This window comes from Triticum aestivum, chromosome 4B (genome assembly GCF_018294505.1).
Source record: "Triticum aestivum cultivar Chinese Spring chromosome 4B, IWGSC CS RefSeq v2.1, whole genome shotgun sequence".
Taxonomy (NCBI): Eukaryota; Viridiplantae; Streptophyta; class Magnoliopsida; order Poales; family Poaceae; genus Triticum; species Triticum aestivum.
In genome coordinates, this window is record NC_057804.1 from 434,410,724 (window position 1) to 434,428,361 (window position 17,638).

At 49.4% G+C, this 17,638-nt stretch overlaps 2 protein-coding genes across 2 annotated transcripts; both read right to left on the reverse strand.

The window, feature by feature from the left end:
• Positions 1–9,614: 9,614 nt before the first annotated feature.
• On the reverse strand, positions 9,615–11,936 carry LOC123094947 (uncharacterized). Its single transcript, XM_044516804.1, has 9 exons — positions 11,794–11,936; positions 11,350–11,454; positions 11,224–11,275; positions 11,027–11,133; positions 10,848–10,942; positions 10,543–10,698; positions 10,284–10,358; positions 10,127–10,192; positions 9,615–10,021 (listed from the first exon to the last, which is right to left on the reverse strand). Exons 2-9 carry the CDS (start codon positions 11,402–11,404, stop codon positions 9,818–9,820), a joined length of 810 nt encoding a protein of 269 aa, XP_044372739.1. The 5' UTR covers positions 11,405–11,454; positions 11,794–11,936; the 3' UTR covers positions 9,615–9,817.
• A 4,383-nt stretch (positions 11,937–16,319) lies between these two features.
• On the reverse strand, positions 16,320–17,368 carry LOC123092562 (uncharacterized). The gene has a single exon (XM_044514362.1). It carries the CDS (start codon positions 17,274–17,276, stop codon positions 16,539–16,541), a length of 738 nt encoding a protein of 245 aa, XP_044370297.1. The 5' UTR covers positions 17,277–17,368; the 3' UTR covers positions 16,320–16,538.
• Between the last annotated feature and the right edge of the window lie 270 nt (positions 17,369–17,638).

Genomic DNA, 17,638 nt, shown 5'->3' on the forward strand with positions numbered 1-17,638 from the left:
ATCTTGGCTACCTGCCGAAGTATCCAACATGCTCTAAGGCTATGGGCCGGCGTTGCATCCGGCGTGCTGTGAAGCTTACACGGCCCGTTAAGCCATTCCTCCAATACGGTTCCGCGCCCTGGGGCGGGTTTTGGTCTCTTGGGAATTGAGTTGGTCGACTTACGAGAGTTCGGCCGTTTAGTTCGGACAAAGGTTCCGGTGAGAGCCGTACTATCCCAAAATTATGTTTGGGTCTTCCAGGCACTCTCCATCGCACAGTACTTTTGTACTATCGATGCTAAGTCTGTAAAGTGCACTATTCACGGCAACTTATTGCATTAAGGAGTCCTTTGTTCGTGCAGTTCCTGCAGAAAAGAGAGACTACGTCTTCCTTGTGGCACTCCTTGACCTTATTAAGAGCAAGGAGGAATCTAGCCCAGTAACAATGTACCGCCTCCTGGGGTTCCTGCCGGACGCGGAAGAGGCGGATCAAGTCCGAGCGGGCATCATTGGCTGAATCCGGATTTTGATCCGATCTAACGCCCGGGGGCACAGGAAGTGCCGAGCCTGACAGTTCGGGATCTGGAGTATTACCTAATCCCTTTGGCCCAGCGCCCGATTCTAAGTCCGGGACCTGGGTCACGTATTCCTTTGGGTGGGTGTTCGTCTCACTGAGTTCGGCAATTCGGACATAATTTGTCCTCAAAGTTGAGGAGCTACCCACGTGTGGTTCCTCCACTACCGCTATCTCATGGGTGACCGGCGGGGATCTAATGTCCCTCTGGTCGGGTTTAAGCCCAACCTGGTCGTAGTTTGTAGCGACTCCCAAAGCGGCGATGTGATCCAAGAGCTCGTTAAGAGAGGAGTGCTCCATCGGATCCATCTGTTCGGCAAGCTCCGAATCAATGCGAAGGTTATGCTTGATGACCCGAGAGGCCATCCTCGGCGCGACAGCAGATGGGGCGGTCATAACGAAGCCGCCAAGTCGGAGAGTCTGGCCTACAACCAGCGCTCCCCCACTGGTGATGTCGTCCCTGACAATGAGATGAGCCATCGAGCCTTTGCAGCGGCGACACAGAGGAACTCTCAATGAAAGCACCAATGTCGGTGTCAAAACCGGTGGATCTCGGGTAGGGGGTCCCGATCTATGCGTCTTAGACTGATGGTAACAGGAAGCAAGGGACACAATGTTTACCCAGGTTCGGGCCCTCTCGATGGAGGTAGAACCCTACTTCTTGCTTGATTAACATTGAAGATATGTGGAATACAAGAGTAGATCTACCACAAGATCGTAGAGGCTAAACCCTAAGAGCTAGCCTATGATGGTATGATTGTAAATGTGATCGGCCTTCTAAGGACCATCCTCTCCGGTTTATATAGACACCGGAGAGCTAGGGTTTACATGGAGTCGGTTACAAGGAAGGAAACATAATATCCGGATCACCAAGCTTGTCTTCCACGCAAAGGAGAGTCCCATCCGGACACGGGCTGAAGTCTTGAGTCTTGTATCTTGACGCTTCTATAGTCCGGACAATAAATATAGTCCGGCAGTCCGGATACCCCTTATCCAGGACTCCCTCAAGGGATCTCAAAGCGATGACGACGAGGAGGAGCCCCGGTCACCGAACACAGGAGGGCAAAAGAAATTTCCCCCGCAAATCAAAACGGTGAACATGATAAACGCCACCCACATTCCCAAGCTGGAACGGATGTGCACTTTTAGGGATGTCGACGCAACAGAGACAGTCGCCCCAAAATATAACCTATGGCCGATCACCTTTGACCGTACAGATCGTCCGGCCATTACCAGTCAGGGCAATTCAGCCGCACTAGTCCTTGACCCAATAATTTACGGATTCCACCTCACACGAGTCCTTATGAACGGAGGCAGCAGTCTAAATCTGCTGTATCAGGACACAGTGCGCAAGATGGGTATCGGTCCTTCAATGATCAAGCCCACTAAAACCACTTTTCAAGGTGTTATACCAGGTGTGGAGGCCCGTTGTACAGGCTCCATCACTCTAGAGGTAGTCTTCAGATCACTAGACAATTACCATACCGAAGAGTTAATCTTCGACATCATCCCTTTTTGCAGTAACTATCATGCATTGCTCGGACGAACCGCGTTTGCTCGATTCAACGCGGTGCCACATTATGTCTACCTTAAGCTCAAGATGCTCGGTCCGCGCGGTGTCATAACAGTTAATGGCAAGGTCGAACGCTCCCTCCGCACCGAAGAAGGCACCGCCACCTTAACAGTAGAAGCAACGAGTGGCATCTTTCAATCGAACCTCGAGTCGACGGCCAAGCTCTCGGACACCGTCAAGGGAGTCCGAACTACTTCACAGCAGGATAGCCCGGCTCGTCAGGAGCTCAATTAAACCCTCCGACAATGGACGGAGGCAAAGCTAGGATAGGCCACATAATGCGGCTTAACCGCTCCAGGGCACACAAACATCTTTTCGCACTTCCTTTGCAGGTCCACTTTTTGTGTAGGCCATCACTGGTGCATGGTGACCAGACCCTCGAAGGGACGAATACAACAAGAAGGGAAACAACTCAAACACGTAAGGGAATCCTTAGATATTCCCCTTGATGATCATCCGATTATTACCCAGATCCGCACATGGCTTCCCTCCCCCGTCACAGCAGGTTCCGAAGTCATATTTCCTTTTATCACACTATTTTGTACTCATGCGCATCGACATATTATTCAATTGCAATATGTGGCTTTATATGACGCTTACTTGTTGCTTGTTCTTATTGATATTCTTTGTCAAATGGCATCTGTATATTACGATATGCCTTAAATGTGCCAGGGGCCTCATTGTACCCATAATACGGCAATAAAGTCCGAACACCCTCACGGTCGTTCGGCACCCCGAACTTATAGCATTATATGTATCGGCTCCGAATCATGTCTTGGGTCAATAGTTGGGTTTGCCCGGATCCCGTGTTTGGCCACCTTACGTTCCGCTATACCGGCTAAGGTGGCACAGGGAGAACTACTGCGATTGTGTCCCAGTTCTTCCGGACGAGCGCCTCAGTAGAGAAAGCCGAAAACTGACTATCATGATACGGCGAGAGCTGGTCAGCTGTTCGAGAGGTTCCAAAATCTTTAAGGATTTCTTACGCATTATGCGATAACTAATGCAACGTGCGAGGGATCGGCTTTTTCTTCCGATCAGGTGCTTATAGAGCCCCTAGTGTGGTCTTCCGAACACCAGGGGCTGTGCCTACCTTCCTTTTATCAAAACTCCTATGACTAAGTGAGAGTGATAAAGCCCTATAGTCCGATTGCCTGGTTCGTTGCCTCCTTCAAGGACCCACAACTGGGGTAAAGAGTGCTCAGATTTATCCCGAACACCCCCGTACTTCCTACGTGGGGGCAGAAGCTGACGACTGGCCAACTCTCAGGATTAACATATGAAACGGCCGCACAGGAGGAAAAAATTCCAAATAACAGGTAGCAAATAATAGAAATGACCTTGTTTAACATTACATAGGACAACATGAATGTATTCATGGGAAGATAATGTCCTTGGCACATTGCTCCGCCACAAGGCAGGATCCTTTCAGGACACTATCATAATATAACTCGGGCTTGCGGTGCTCCTTCCCCTCCGGCGGTCCTTCGGTCATCAATTTTTCAGCATCCATCTTCGCCCAGTGCACCTTCGCGCGGGCGAAGGCCATTCGTGCACCCTCCATACAGACCGACCGCTTGATGACTTCAAGTCGAGGGCAGGCACTCACAAGCCGCTTTACGAGCCTAGAGTAACTACTGGGAATCGGCTCAGCAGGCCACAGCCGGATAATTAAATCCTTCATGGCTAGTCCAGCCGCCTTATGCAGTTCAATTAGTTGTTTCAGCTGACGGCAAAAGGCACTGGATACACCTGCGCCAGATATTGCGACCAGAAGAGCTTCTCCGCATTGCTCCTTTCTTCGGCTCTATAGAATTGTGCGGCATCAGATATGCTGCGGGGCAGCTCCGCAAACACCCCTGGAGAAATCCGAATTCAAGTTAGCAACGCAATTTTCTCCCCAAATACTTGCTTTGCATAGCAAAAGCCTTACCTGCCGCGATCTTCCTCACCTCTTGGATTTCCTGCAGGCCGCCTTGGGTTCCTCCCAGGCATCGCGTGTGGCTTGATGAGCCTTGGTGAGTTCGGATTCTTTCTCCGTTAAACTCTTCTTCAAGGTCTCACATTTCTTCACGGCCTCTTGAAGCTCTCGCTCAGCTTCAACAACCCTGGCCTTGTGCTTTTTGCGAAGAGCCTGCTCTACGCCTGACTTTTTCTCGGCCTCGGCCACAGCCTTCTTAAGAGCCTCGACTTCGGTCATCGCCCCTAGAGCACATTATGAACATATTTTTATTACTAAATTATTCATTTGCGCTGAACGCGAGCAAGGTTTTTTGCATACCTTGGTTATCCTCCACCTGCTTCTTCACTCAGTCGAGTTCTTCTTCGGCCCGCTCCAGACTCTGCTTCAGTCCGGAGACTCCCGCAGTATGAGAGGCGACAGTCGCTACAGACGCCTACTTATAAAAAAGGAGAGGGGGAGATGCCATAAAGTAAGTCTCATGCGAACATATATTTGATCCTCTGTCCGGTTTTTTCATCAAACAGTGTATCAGGGGCTACTACCTATACCGAGACACTCTTCGAAACCTCACCAAACATACCTCAAAGCCCGTTATAAGGCTGATGCAAGCTTCATTCAGTCCACTCTCAGCGGACTGAATCTTCTCAATCACCGCACCCATAAGGGCACGGTGTTCTTCAACAATGGAGGTGCTCTTCAATGCCGCCGATAAAGTATTCGTCACCTCTGGTTGGACAGAGGTTGCCAGTGGAACAGGCTCACCCCCTCTAGCCGAGGGAGGCTGCTTGCCTGATTCCGGAGCCGTATCGGTCTCTCGAATTGTGTCCGGCGGGGGGGGGCGAATTTGAGATAGCCCAACTGTCGATGTCCACGGGAGCCTTTTCTCCCGTGTGTCCGGTCACCAAGGTTTGACCCCCTGGCGCTACCTTGACGTTCTTGTCGCCCCCTCCTTGGCCTAGGTCCCTTTGGGACGATGCCTCAGTAACACTCACGTGTTTTGGGGAGGGGGCCTTCGGGGGTGTCCCGCTGTCCATAGCATCCGAGCTCAGTAGATCCTCCGATGAGGATTGTTCGGTGCGGGACCTCGCCGGACTGCAAAAAGTATGGCTCAATGATTAAAATGTCATGCCATAGTGAGTCTGGATGCGCAAGCGTTTTTGGATTTTATACTCACGAGTTCACCAGGGGCTGGGCCCTGGGATCCCACTATGGGTTGTTGTCGGCAGCGACAGTGGACTCCCCCGGAAGGGGAGTTTTTCCCTTCTTAGGTGACTCGGCCTCCAAGGATGTGGAGGCCGTCCTTTTCTTTCTTCCCCTAGCTGGGGATTGCTTTTCCTCCTCTTCCTCGTCCTCTCCGGAGGAAGAGCGGGCATCAGAGTCTTCGGATATTGTGTCCTAAGTGCCGCGATGACGAAGGCTGCCCTGGTCTCTTTGGCCTCCTTCTTGGCCTTCTTCTTCGGCGCCTTGTAAGGCGCCGGGACCAGCATCTTCGTCAGAAGTGGGCCGGGCGGTTCTTCTGGCAGTGGGGCCAGACAGTAGATCCGCCCCGCCTTCTTCGTCCAGCCCTGGGAAAGTTGTGGAAAACACATTAAGCATTTCCCTTGGGTTATGCAAATAAAACGTGTGACTTGCCAACATATAATGGCTTACCGAACTTGCAGGACGAGACAGTTGGTACCCGCGGTCTTCGGCTGAGTCCGGCCACGATTTGCCGGACTTAAAGAGCACCTTCCAGATGTCCTTGTGCGAGGAGCCAAAGAACTCCAGCAGGGTCTGGTGCTTGGTCGGGTCGAATTCCCACAAATTGCAGGCCCTGTGTTGGCAAGGGAGAATCCGGCGAACTAACATCACCTGGACAACATTGACAAGTTTGATATTCTTGTCTTCCATATCCTTGACGCGCGTCTGGAGCGCCACAACTCATCGGGCGAAGACCAGTTCAGGCCCTTCTTGGGCCAGGACATAAGCCGCAGGGGAGCTCCGGATCGGAATTCGGGAGCGGCGGCCCATTCCATGCCGCGCGGCTCAGTGAAGTAAAACCACTGCTGCTACCACTCTTTGACGGAATCATTAAAAGTACCTGTTGGCCATGTGATGTTGGGAATCTTGCTCACCATGGCGCCCCCGCACTCAGCGTGCTCGCCGCTCACTACCTTGGGCTTCACATTAAAAATCTTCAGCCATAAGCCGAAGTGTGGCGAGATGCGGAGAAAGGCCTCACACATGGCGATGAATGTCGAGATGTTGAGGAAGGAATTGGGGGATAGATCATGAAAATTGATCCCGTAGTAATACATGATGCCACGAACAAATGAGTGGAGGGGAAATCCTAGCCCGCGGACAAAATGCGGGAGGAATACAACCCTCTCGTGGGGTTCCGGGGTTGGGACGATCTGTCCCGCCATCGGGAGACGATGGCTGATTTTCTTGGCCGGATACCCGGCCTCCCGAAGCTTTTTGATATCCTTCTCCCTGATGGTAGAGGCCATCCACTTGCCTCCTGCTCCGGATCCGGACATTTTTGGAGGGCCTTTATGGGCGGAGAAGATGAGCGCTTGGACGCTGGAGCTCGAGTGGGAGAGAATGGATGAGCAGAGGAGGAGAAGGCGTGGGTGAAAAAGGAGGAGTCGTTATCTCCTTATGAAGGTGGCAGGGATCCTGCGCCTCCCCACTTACCCGGTAAACTCGCTTATTCCCCAAGCGCCACGTTGATAGCGCGGTTGGGTTACCCACACCCGTATTGATGAGAATCCCGTAATAAGGGGACACGATCTCTGCTTCGACAAGACGTGCTAATAAAATAGCCTCGCAAGATGTGCAGTAGCAGGTCGAGAAAAATGGTTCGAATAATGACCGTGTCGTGGCGTGATGTCACGTTGTGAAAGGGTGTCAGCGGATTAGATTGGTGGAATATTGTGCTCTCTGCGGTGGTATGTGAAATTTGTTTTGCAGAGCCGGACACGATCCTTGTGTTCAAAATCTTCTATGGAGTATTTGGAGAAGGAACCCGCCTTGCAATGCCGAAGACAATCTACACACCGGACTCATCGTCATTGAAGCCTGGTTCAGGGGCTACTGAGGGAGTCCTGGATTAGGGGGTCCTCGGACAGTCGGACTATATACTTATGCCGGACTATTAGACTATGAAGATAAAAGATTGAAGACTTCGTCCCGTGTCCGGGTGGGACTCTCCTTTGCGTGGAAGGCAAGCTTGGCGATTCGGATATGTAGATTTCTTTCTCTGTAACCGACTCTGTGTAAACCTAGCCCCCTCCAATGTCTATATAAATCGGAGGGTTTGGTCCGTAGGACAACAATAATCATAATCATAGGCTAGCGTCTAGGGTTTAGCCTCTACGATCTCGTGGTAGATCAACTCTTGTAATACTCATATCATCAAGATCAATCAAGCAGGAAGTAGGGTATTACCTCCATAGAGAGGGCCCGAACCTGGGTAAACATCGTGTCCCCGCCTCCTGTTACCATTAGCCTTAGACGCACAGTTCGGGACCCCCTACCCGAGATCCACCGGTTTTGACACCAACAACGGGCCTCTGCACCAACTTCCGGAAAAGCTCCATGGTGCCAATTCAATGCAACCATCTCGACCTTGGTCATATTCTTCAGAGTGTGCCATCAACTCAGTCATCTTTCCCAATTAAATACTTGGGATTGCCTCTCTCTGTTCGGCAACTAAAGATGGTGGACTTCCAATACCTCGAAGACAAGGCGGCTGGCAAATTGATCACTTGGGAGGGCCAAAACATCCCTACTATCGGACGCACGACCCTTGTCAAGTCGGTCATCTCCTCCCAAGCGGTGTACTCTATCACGCCTCTCATCGTGCCGCCAAGCTCTCTTCATAACCTAAACAAAATTGAGAGGGCTTTCCTTTGGTCCGGCGCGGATAAAACAACGGGAGCCAAGTGCAAGGTCAATTGGAAAGTGGCGTGCAGACCAAAATAGTATGGTGGTTTAGGAGTGCCCAATACTGACAAGTTTGCACGCGCTTTGCGCCTATGTTGGCTTTGTTATGAATGGATGGAGCCCCACAAGCTCTGGGTGGGTTTTGGCAACCCTTGCATCGAGGATGATAGAGAGTTTTTCTACGCCTCTACCACTATCACCGTGGGCAACTGCGGAAAAACACCATTTTGGGACGCCCCTTGGTTTCTTGGGTGCAAGCCCAAGGATATTGCGTTGTTAATCTACGAGGCATCAAAACGAACGAGTTGGAAGGTGTGTGACGCTCTTAGAGGGAATATGTGGATCCTCAAAATCTGCCACAACACCGCTATCTCCGGTGACCACATTCGGGAATTTTTCACTCTTTTGGTGCTTGTGCACAACTTCCACCTTGATGAACAAGCGGAAGATGAAATTAATTGGAAGCACGCAAATGATGGAATTTACACGGCGGCCACCGCATACAAGGCTCAATTCCTTGGCTTGACCTTCTCTCCCATGGACCGCATGGTTTGGAAGGCTTGGACTCCTCCCAAGGTTAAATTCTTGGCTTGGTTGGCATTGCAAGATAGGATTTGGATCGCCGATCGCTTGGAGAGGCGGGGGTGGCCAAATTGTGGCCTTTGCAATCTTTGCAAGAGGGAGCAAGAAACAGGTGCTCACCTTTTCTTCAAGTGTCGCTACACGATTAGGCTTTGGAGGGCCATCATCGAGAAGCTTGGCTTATATCACATGGGTACCTCCATGTGGCACCTCAGGAAACCGTCAACGCGTGGTGGGAGAAGAGAACCAACAATATATAGCAATCCTAATTGACATGCCATGGCCTCCCTCATCATGCTTGTCTCTTGGATCATTTTGGAATGAAAGAAATGCTAGAGTGTTCCGCCACAAAAGCATACTGCCGTCTATTCTCCTTACCATCATCTTGGAGGAGGCCAAGCTATGGGTTACCGCAGGTGCTAAGAAACTACTCTCTCCTTTCTGGTTTATAGGGCTCAAATCTGAAATCTCATCAACCAAGGCATTTTGTGAGTGAAGGAATGTATCTCGTACTTTACAAAACTACTCAAATTAAACTCATGCATTAATTTAGAATAATTGCAGTGCATGCATGTTTGGTCACTAGATGAGTACGAACGTTACATGCATTGGTGTGTTCCTTTTTAATTCTTGCCTGAAAAGATTTAATGCACCTCGAAAACTAAAAATGAGATGGAGATGAGCCCTTTAAATTGGAAAAACAAAAAAGTTGAAATAAGCCCTATAAACCGAAAAGGAGGGAGTATGGAACTTGTTATCTGGCGAGTAGTTGTCATGCCGCTTTTGTGGGTGTTTTGTAATACTCTAAACTCTATTCTCTACTTATTTAATGGATGAGGCAAAAATTTTGCCTCCGTTTTAGGAAAAAAAAAAGGTGAAATTACCCTAAAAAAGAAGGTGATGAAGTTTCTACGAGATGATTTGTGTCTCGGGTGCCAAATAGCATAAAGAAGTCCAGGTTTGCATGGTACTCGTATATAATCATGAGAATAAAACTAGAGCCTGTATTTATCCATGAAACTAGATATCCGTAGGAGCTTTAACAATTCTCTTTTTGCCAGTGACGTTTCACCAGTGAAGTTATTCTAGGATGTCCGTAGGAGTAACTAGCTAGCATTGTAAATTTGTCATGGAAGGACGTGGTGACGATTATCTGGTCGTGTCCCGTACCGTTCATCTACATATAGACTCTATACCAACGTAATCTTCTTCAGTTGAGCTACAGAGCAGCGAACCAAGCACCCCCCACGTCGGCATGAGCGCTGCCACGGGCACGGGCGGCGCCGGACACGAGGCTCACAACGGCCGGCGACAGCGGGGCCACGCAGAGGCCACGCCGGCGCAGACCTGTCGTTGGCTCTTCTCCGGCATCCCGCGACGACGACGGCGAGGAGCTCTCTCCAGGGTAGGGCGCGGCCAGGATCTGCAGCAAGCGATAGGAAAATGCACCGCGTGTGACATGCAGAAATGACGAAACATTCAGGCGCTGGTCACCTGATTTATTTATTCATTTGGAACTTTTGGTCACCTGAATTTGGTCGTGAAGGTTCCTGATGCAAGCGGCTGCCTCGTGGAGAACCGACGCGGTGTCCGTCTGCAAGATGTGTAGGGATCGTGTTCAGGAGTGGCTTCGGGCTACTTCATGGAGAACCAAGAAAACGGCAGCATGCACATTTTTTTTTTACCTTGCCGTAGGGGGAAACCAGCTGCTGGAGCGCGGTGATCTTGTCCCCCAGCTTCTGGCTCCTCTTGCACGGTGCCTGCATGGATGCAACTGTTTTGGTCACAAATCCGTGTCACCCGGTTGCGCCGTGCAAAATCGTTTTATTCCGTGCAGCTGATCAACCCAGTGTCACTTCAAGTGTACTACGAGTATCCGACAGACACACGGCCCTGTTATGAATCCAGCAGATAAAAAAAGGGAGAAGGCAAACGCAACGTCACCTTGGCAGCTGCTGTAGTAGTAGTATTCCTTGGCTTTGCGCTGCTGCCCTGCAGCCGGCTGTCCGTCGTCGTTGTCTTGCGCCTCTTGGAGCCACTGAAGCTGCTTCCGTCACAGACCATCGTCTCGCCGCCTGCTGCCGTCCATCTCACAGGATGCTGACAGAAAAACAAACACCCTAACAGACGTAAACGCCACATCACCTTCGGTTTTTGTATCTTCAGATCGATCTTCCTTTTTTTCCCCCTTTTTTCGAAAAAAAAAGAAAAGAAAATGGCAATGATAATAATAGAGTAAAGGGCAGTACGGTAGCAGCAGTAGGTGGCTGGTCCTGGGTGTAGCCGAAGTGCATGAACGCAGCAGGCCTACCGTCGCCGCCGTAGGCAGAACCGTCTCCCATTCCTAGGTTCACCGGCGGGCAGTGAGATCAGATCAGAAACAAGTAAGCAAAGAGAAAACTCTAACAGGAAGTAAATAAGGACGTACCGAAAAAGCTCTCGGAACTGCGCGTGGCGAAGAGAGCCGGCGCCGGAAGGCTCTGAAGCGACGACATGTGGTGGCAGAGATGGCCATAGTCGGCGGCGAGCCTGCTTCTGCTCACGGGGAAGGAGCAATTGCTTCAGCCAGCCAGTTCACGCGGGAAACTGCAGTTAGTATCGGGACCAAACGGTTTGATAACTTACATTCCGTCGAAACCCGCGGCTCCGGGCGCAGAATTCGAGGATTCACATTTCACTGCAATTGAAAACAGAACATGATTTCAGAGACATCATCGTAGAGAATCGCGTGGCGGGGGCACGGAAATGTACCGTAGTCGTCGCTCAAGGGCAGCAAGAGCGGGGACGGCGCCGAGCAGTTCCACATTGTGGTTGCGATCAGACTCGATCTGCCAGCAGCTCCCAGGATTTCATCACCTGGAACGGAAACGACGACACATTCAGTTCCGGTGAGGCAAAATGAAGAGCCCAAACATGAACCACACGGCACGAGAAATTCCAGCTTTATTCTGGTGATCTACAACTTGAGGACACGAACTATGAAAGACCCGGCAACATAGTAATAAGAACGTAAATAAGATGGTGTTTTTTCACGAGAAAAATATATATAAATAACATAATACTACAAGATTCAGAAACGGCACGAAAAGTGGACGAGGAAGAAAGAAGAAGATTCACAATCCAGCACAACAACGTTGCTCGGCAATGCGGAAGGAAAGGAAGAAAGATGGAACCGTAAGGCTCATCGGTAGTTACCCAATGGAAGAGCATGCACCGCGGGAGAAGAGGAGAGGTCTCGTGGAGAGAGAGGCCGCTAAAATAAGTAGAGTAGAACTCTGCTACTCCGCCGGTTAAGTCCAAGGTACTCCTATAAATTGCATGCGTGGTTTGGTTTTCGCCTTCCCCTCTTCCTCTCCTGCCGTTTTCACTGGCGCCGCTGCAGCTGCTAATTATAAGCCGTCTGTCCGTCCGTCCGAGCTACAGTAGGTTGCCAAAATAAACACGTGAGAGAGAGAGAGGCCAAGGAAATCAAAGGAGGGCACGGGAAAACGGGATGGAGAAGGCCATTATACTCGTTCCTTAAATAGCAGGGCCACCACACCTCCCGGTTCTCGTAAATAAATCCAAGCCCCGGCCGTTCAAGCCACATAGTAACCTGCATTGACTTATTACACGCAGATGTCATCAGTACTGGCATGATTGGCTCAAGGCTGATCTGATCCAATCACTGTTGCAAATGCGTTACCATCTGTTGGGTAATCTACTCGTACCATTGCCGAACCAACTGCGCCGTTCCGCTTGGGCAGGAGTACCATGTAGTGGTGCTAGAAAACGACATCTTTTTGGCGCAGGGCGCTTGTCCTGCCGTCGTGACGGCTGACGAGTGTCGGGACGCCGGTCCGTGTCCGGTTGACCGATGTCCCAACTGCTGCTCATCAAGGGTTTGAGTTCCCTTCTTTATCGTGTCAGGGTCAGTTGGAGGCAGCGGCACAGTGTTTTTTATGGCGGCCGAGCCGATTGTTTAAGCTGCGTCCGTCGAAGGCCATGATTATATATCTAACCAAACACCCGAGACCGAGCCGCGGGGCATGGCCGGCCGCCCCATTGTTTAAGCTCCGTCGCGTCGCGTTTCTGTTTGAGCTGAGCTGCTTGTTTTCCTTCCTTCTTTTTTTTTTTGAGAATCTGCTGCTTGTTTTCCTGAGACAGACATCACAGCTCACCGTGCGCCAAAACAGCAGCCGATCGCAGCTCTCGTCGCGACAAAGGAAGGGTGCTTGTCAAGTTTCAACGGCTGGATTCAGCGGAGCCTCGAAGCAGAGCAGATCGCTTGGAAGACGGACACGATCACCTCGCCTCGCAGTAAAAGAAAAAAATAATACTCCGGCAGCTAGTATACTACTCCACACCCTCCGTCCCTGAGACACTCATTTTGGGACGGAGGGAGTAGGTAATAATGCGTCAAGATACGTTCATGAATGATAATGCTGCATTTGTTAGCCAGGAACGTAAATGTGGTATCTGCACCTGCCATTTTGTTTTGTTCGAAAACGCAGCCGCTCTATGCTGCTAAACATAGACAGGCGCTCGCTCCTCTCACGACCACACTCCAAATTCAGCGTTTTTTCCTCAACATGGTGGCGTGCACAGAGACATCAATCTCTTGTGGAAGAAACGCAAACGCGCGGTTGCGGTTGCGGTGGCTAAAAAGGGTTAGATCAGACTCGACAAATAGGATGCACCAAGTCAACAAGTTGACGCCTGCGGCCTGCCGTTTCAAGACAAAGTTGGAAACAAAAGACTACTACTCCCTCTGTAATAAAGAAGTAAAAGAGCGTTTATGGAGGGAGTAGACCCCAAGCCTTTTCTGCCCCAAATGGTAACTGGTAGCCGAATTTCACCACTTTATTTCAACTCAGACGCGTTTCACCTCAAGTTTTCCGGTGTGGGATTTCCGACCATGTCCCCACGCCTGCTTTAGCAAGTTATGAGAATTTCTCCACACATAAAAATAAAAAAGAAAGTTAAGAAGCAATCGCTTTCACCCGTGCCGTCTTTCTAGTTTAGAATAGTTCTTGCCGACGAGTCCACATCTGTGCCTGAGCCCTTGGCCGCCTCCTCTATCTGCAGCAGATCAGATGGCAATTGTTTTCACCAAGCTATGATTTGTTGCAAGAGAAAAGAATGGATAACCAAATTCGACTCGGTTTGTGGATATCACAGAGGATCAATTCATCGCATGAGAAAACAAGTGATATGTCGCAGCAGTCTCGCTTGTTTGTAGCTACTACTGTACCAATTAAGCAACAAAGAGTAGTGAGTGATTCAGCAGTGCTAAATGACGGACACATGCCCCACATTGACCAGGGCGACTCTGGTATCAACCACTTCAGGCTTAACCTACTGCGAAGCCTAATCTATGCACATAAGATGTGAGCACAAGAGGGCAAACGAGCCCAGTGCCGTGATTCGAATCGTCGAAATCTTGTGCCTGGAAAGCTTGCATTTGGCTGATACTGCCGAGGAGAATCAGGGATTCATCTGTGGCAGGTAAACCCAGTGTTCATTCAACCAGAAAATATGCCCTCCATACACAGATATATGGAAGCAGGTGGGCGGCCAGGGGAAACAAGGTGACTAAGAATTTTTCAGGTAGATCATACCTTGCCAGTACAGATCATTACACCAAACTAAAACAGCCAGGATGATGTACCGCGTATATCTCACTTAACTACGAGACGACAGACATAAAAAATGATGCAGAGATAGATGGCAAAAAATAGGAACAACATAGCGTGATGGCTAACTCATCTGACTTCACACGGATAGTCGAAAGTGCAACCGGAGCGCCCAAGCTACACAAGATAAAGATATAAGACTGAAGCCACCGCAGGGAAAAAACATTGCGTGCAGGCTAACCCATTTGAAATGCAGGCGGCATCTAAATGAAGCAAATTATCAAACTTGGAAGAAACTACTCATAGACGAAAGTGACTCGAAACAATAACCTTTATGCATTACGGCAGCAGACACAGATTTGGAAGATGCAAGGTAACTAAATGCAGAATAAAGCTCAATGATTGATATGTCAGATAAGATACTCGATTTGCAAAGCACTTGGTTTATGGTTAAGAGAATCTTGACTCTTATGCAAGGACATCCTTGTTGTCGATTTTTGGTGACGGAACAAAACTGAAAGCTCGAATAGTCAAATGATAGGAGTTCAGGTGTCTCCGTCAAGGATAGACTAAATTACCAAAGCTCTATATGACCAATAATAATAATCAGCACCTCCTACCATAAATATCAGGCCCTTCATAACTAGAATGGATTCAGAAATAGTTCACTGAAAGAGGGAGCAAAAAAATCTAGTTTTGCAGAATCCATTGAAAGAATTTGGTTACGTGTCCAAGGCTCCAAATGATTTGAAAATGTTATCACTTAGCAGCATATTTTCATGACCCGTACTATGAAAAAGTAAGATGCATGTTTATTTGATTTTCAGCACAAGCTCGTAAAACATTTGTCTATCTAAATCTTGTTTGAAGATGTATTAAACTCTTCACTAAAAGTCAAACATTACAGAAGCCGTGGCCTGTGGGCAACAAAACTAATTTAGTTCACTTAAGTATAGCCCTCCAAATTCTCAAAAAAAAAAGTATAGCCCTCCAACAAGATATGCATGTAGAACACTTCAACATCTCTGGAAGCAAAATACAGCCAGCAGTCATATATCTCCAGGCTTACAGAAAATGCAGCAAAACCTATGACGCTAGAAGATTAAGTATAACTGTTGCACAAGATAAGGATCGGAAAGGGTGCATATGTCTTCAGGATTTAAGAAAGTCAAACATTACAGAAGCTGTGGACAACAAATGCAATTAAGTTGATTTAATATATCTGTACATAAGTGTAGCTCCCCCACAAGATAAGGATCAGAAAGGGTGATATCTTCAGGCTTTCAGAAAGTGCAGCAAAAGCTATGAGGTTAGAAGATTAAGACTTCGTCACTAACCTTTACACTAACTAGTAGCAATTGTAAGTTGCAACTCCAAAAATCAAGAAACACCAGTGCAATACAATTCAGTAAGACTAACACAATATTAAGATTGTCACTACTATAGAGCTTTGAACATTCAAGAGGATTTTAGGGCCAACCAACAATGCAGCCCTAAAAACCATCAAAATAAAACGAAGGAGGAATGAGATGATGAAATGCAACCCAAATCCAATATTTAAGCTTTAGGCAAACAAAAAGACAATCCTACTGAGTTTTCTTGGGGAATGATCACCAGTACAATTACATAGTCAGAAAATCCAAAGGTTGAATAATAGCAGGGGGTTAAGAAATAATTCTGGCCCATCTTCATCAATTGTGTTCAAGGTTTGTATCAGAATAGGTCACAAAAAGTGGAAATTCAGTTTGAATCACGCCAAAGTGGACAACAATTAAACAGTGGTTCACTTAAGTGGTCTACCTATGTTTGATCCATTTGCCCAATCCCCATAAATACATTATTACCTTCAAGAGAGCCGATTAAAGGTACACCGCACTCCTCCAGACTTAGAAATAATCACCCGGTGGTACTAACCACTATGATTTCACCGCTAACCTAAAGTATAAAAGTTCCAATGCACTTACAGGCTTGCAACAGTAACAAGTAAACAAAGAGGATGTGAAGTATGAACAAATATTAACAAGTAATTAGCAGAGGCTTATGTGTTATCTCCAATTTGTATCCTGGTAGGTTCATATGAGGAGAAAAAAAATGGAGCTAACTCAAGAAACAGCACATATTTGCACTATTAAATAAAAATTTCATCCCAAAATCCAGTGGGCACATTGTATATATCATGCCAAAAGTGAATTACAGAGCCTTTCTCCTTAGATCAAAAGAGACCGCTTAAACAAGCATTAGAGAAAAAAGATTAAACTTTATTGGCTCTGCCCCTGGTATTGATGCATTCACTTCGAGCAGCCCGGTGCAAACTGCTAGAAAGGATTACCTTGCAGGCGCTGCTGCAGGGGAATTTACTACGTTCCTGCGCACCACCCTGGGGCCTCCGCCATTGCCATTCAAATTCAAGCCATTGGCACTGTCCCCATTACCCACAATCAAATCCCGAAGGCCCGAGGTGAGGTCCTTCTCTCTCTTCTCCTTCTCCTTCTGCTTGGCCCTGGCAGTGGCGGCAGCGAGCGGCTCGAAGTGGTTCCCGTAGATGTACTCGGCGGAGTAGCCGTCCTCGTCGTCAAAGAGCATGACGTGGCCGTGCCACTCCCAGACGCGGTACTCCCCGCCGGCCTCGTCGTGGAAGCCGACGCACACGTGGTGGTCGCCGACGGCAACGGACTGGCCCGAGTTGGGCTTAAGGGCGTCCCCGTCGCCGGCGAGCACCATCCTGACGATCTCCTTCTCCAGCTTGGTCTCCTCCCGCGAGAGCATCCGCCGCCGCCTGGCCTCCCCGGAGACCTCCCCGTCGGAGAGGCCGCCGTCCTCCCCTTCTTCGTCGTCATCATCATCGGACTCGCCCGCCGCGGCGGAGAGCGCGGCGAACTCGTTGAGGAGGAAGTCGTCGAGGTCCTGGGTGAGGAAGGAGTTGGTGTCGAGGAAGGGCGGGCGGAGCTGGACGCGGCTCATCAGGTTCTGTAGGAAGAGCGCGTCGACCGGCGCCGCGGAGGGGGCGGGGCCGCCGTCGGCGGCGGCGGAGGGGCGAGGCGGCTGCGGCGAGGGAGGGGCCATGGACGTGGTAGGGTTTTGGGTTTGGGGGCGCGTGGGCTTGTGTTGTGTGGATGCAGACCTGCAGATAGGCGAAGGGAACGATCAGAGAGAGAGGTTGGATGTGAGAGACGGGGAGATATTTTTCTTCGGACTGCAGGAGATGGGCTTCATCAGGTTGGGCCTTACTTTTCTTGCATCGATTGTCACTTATGCGGGCTTGTCCCCCTAAAAAAAACTTATGCTGGCTTGCAAGCAGTAATTCATTCCCGCCGCCATCACGCTGTGAGCGCCGATTCGCGCCGCTGGCGCCTGCACAGACGCGAACTGGGCCGGCCCAAGAAACGCAGCGAGGTTGTTAGATCGCAAAAAAAATGCTCGAAAAT

Coding starts and splice junctions, on each gene's coding strand:
- LOC123094947 (XM_044516804.1), bottom strand. CDS start 11,404: ATGTGGAACTGCTCGGCGCCGTCCCCGCTCTTGCTGCCCTTGAGCGAC. Junction 11,134..11,223: donor GCCGCGGGTTTCGACGGAAT/GTAAGTTATCAA, acceptor CCCCGTGAGCAG/AAGCAGGCTCGCCGCCGACT. Junction 10,022..10,126: donor ACCTTCACGACCAAATTCAG/GTGACCAAAAGT, acceptor CGCTTGCTGCAG/ATCCTGGCCGCGCCCTACCC.
- LOC123092562 (XM_044514362.1), bottom strand. CDS start 17,276: ATGGCCCCTCCCTCGCCGCAGCCGCCTCGCCCCTCCGCCGCCGCCGAC.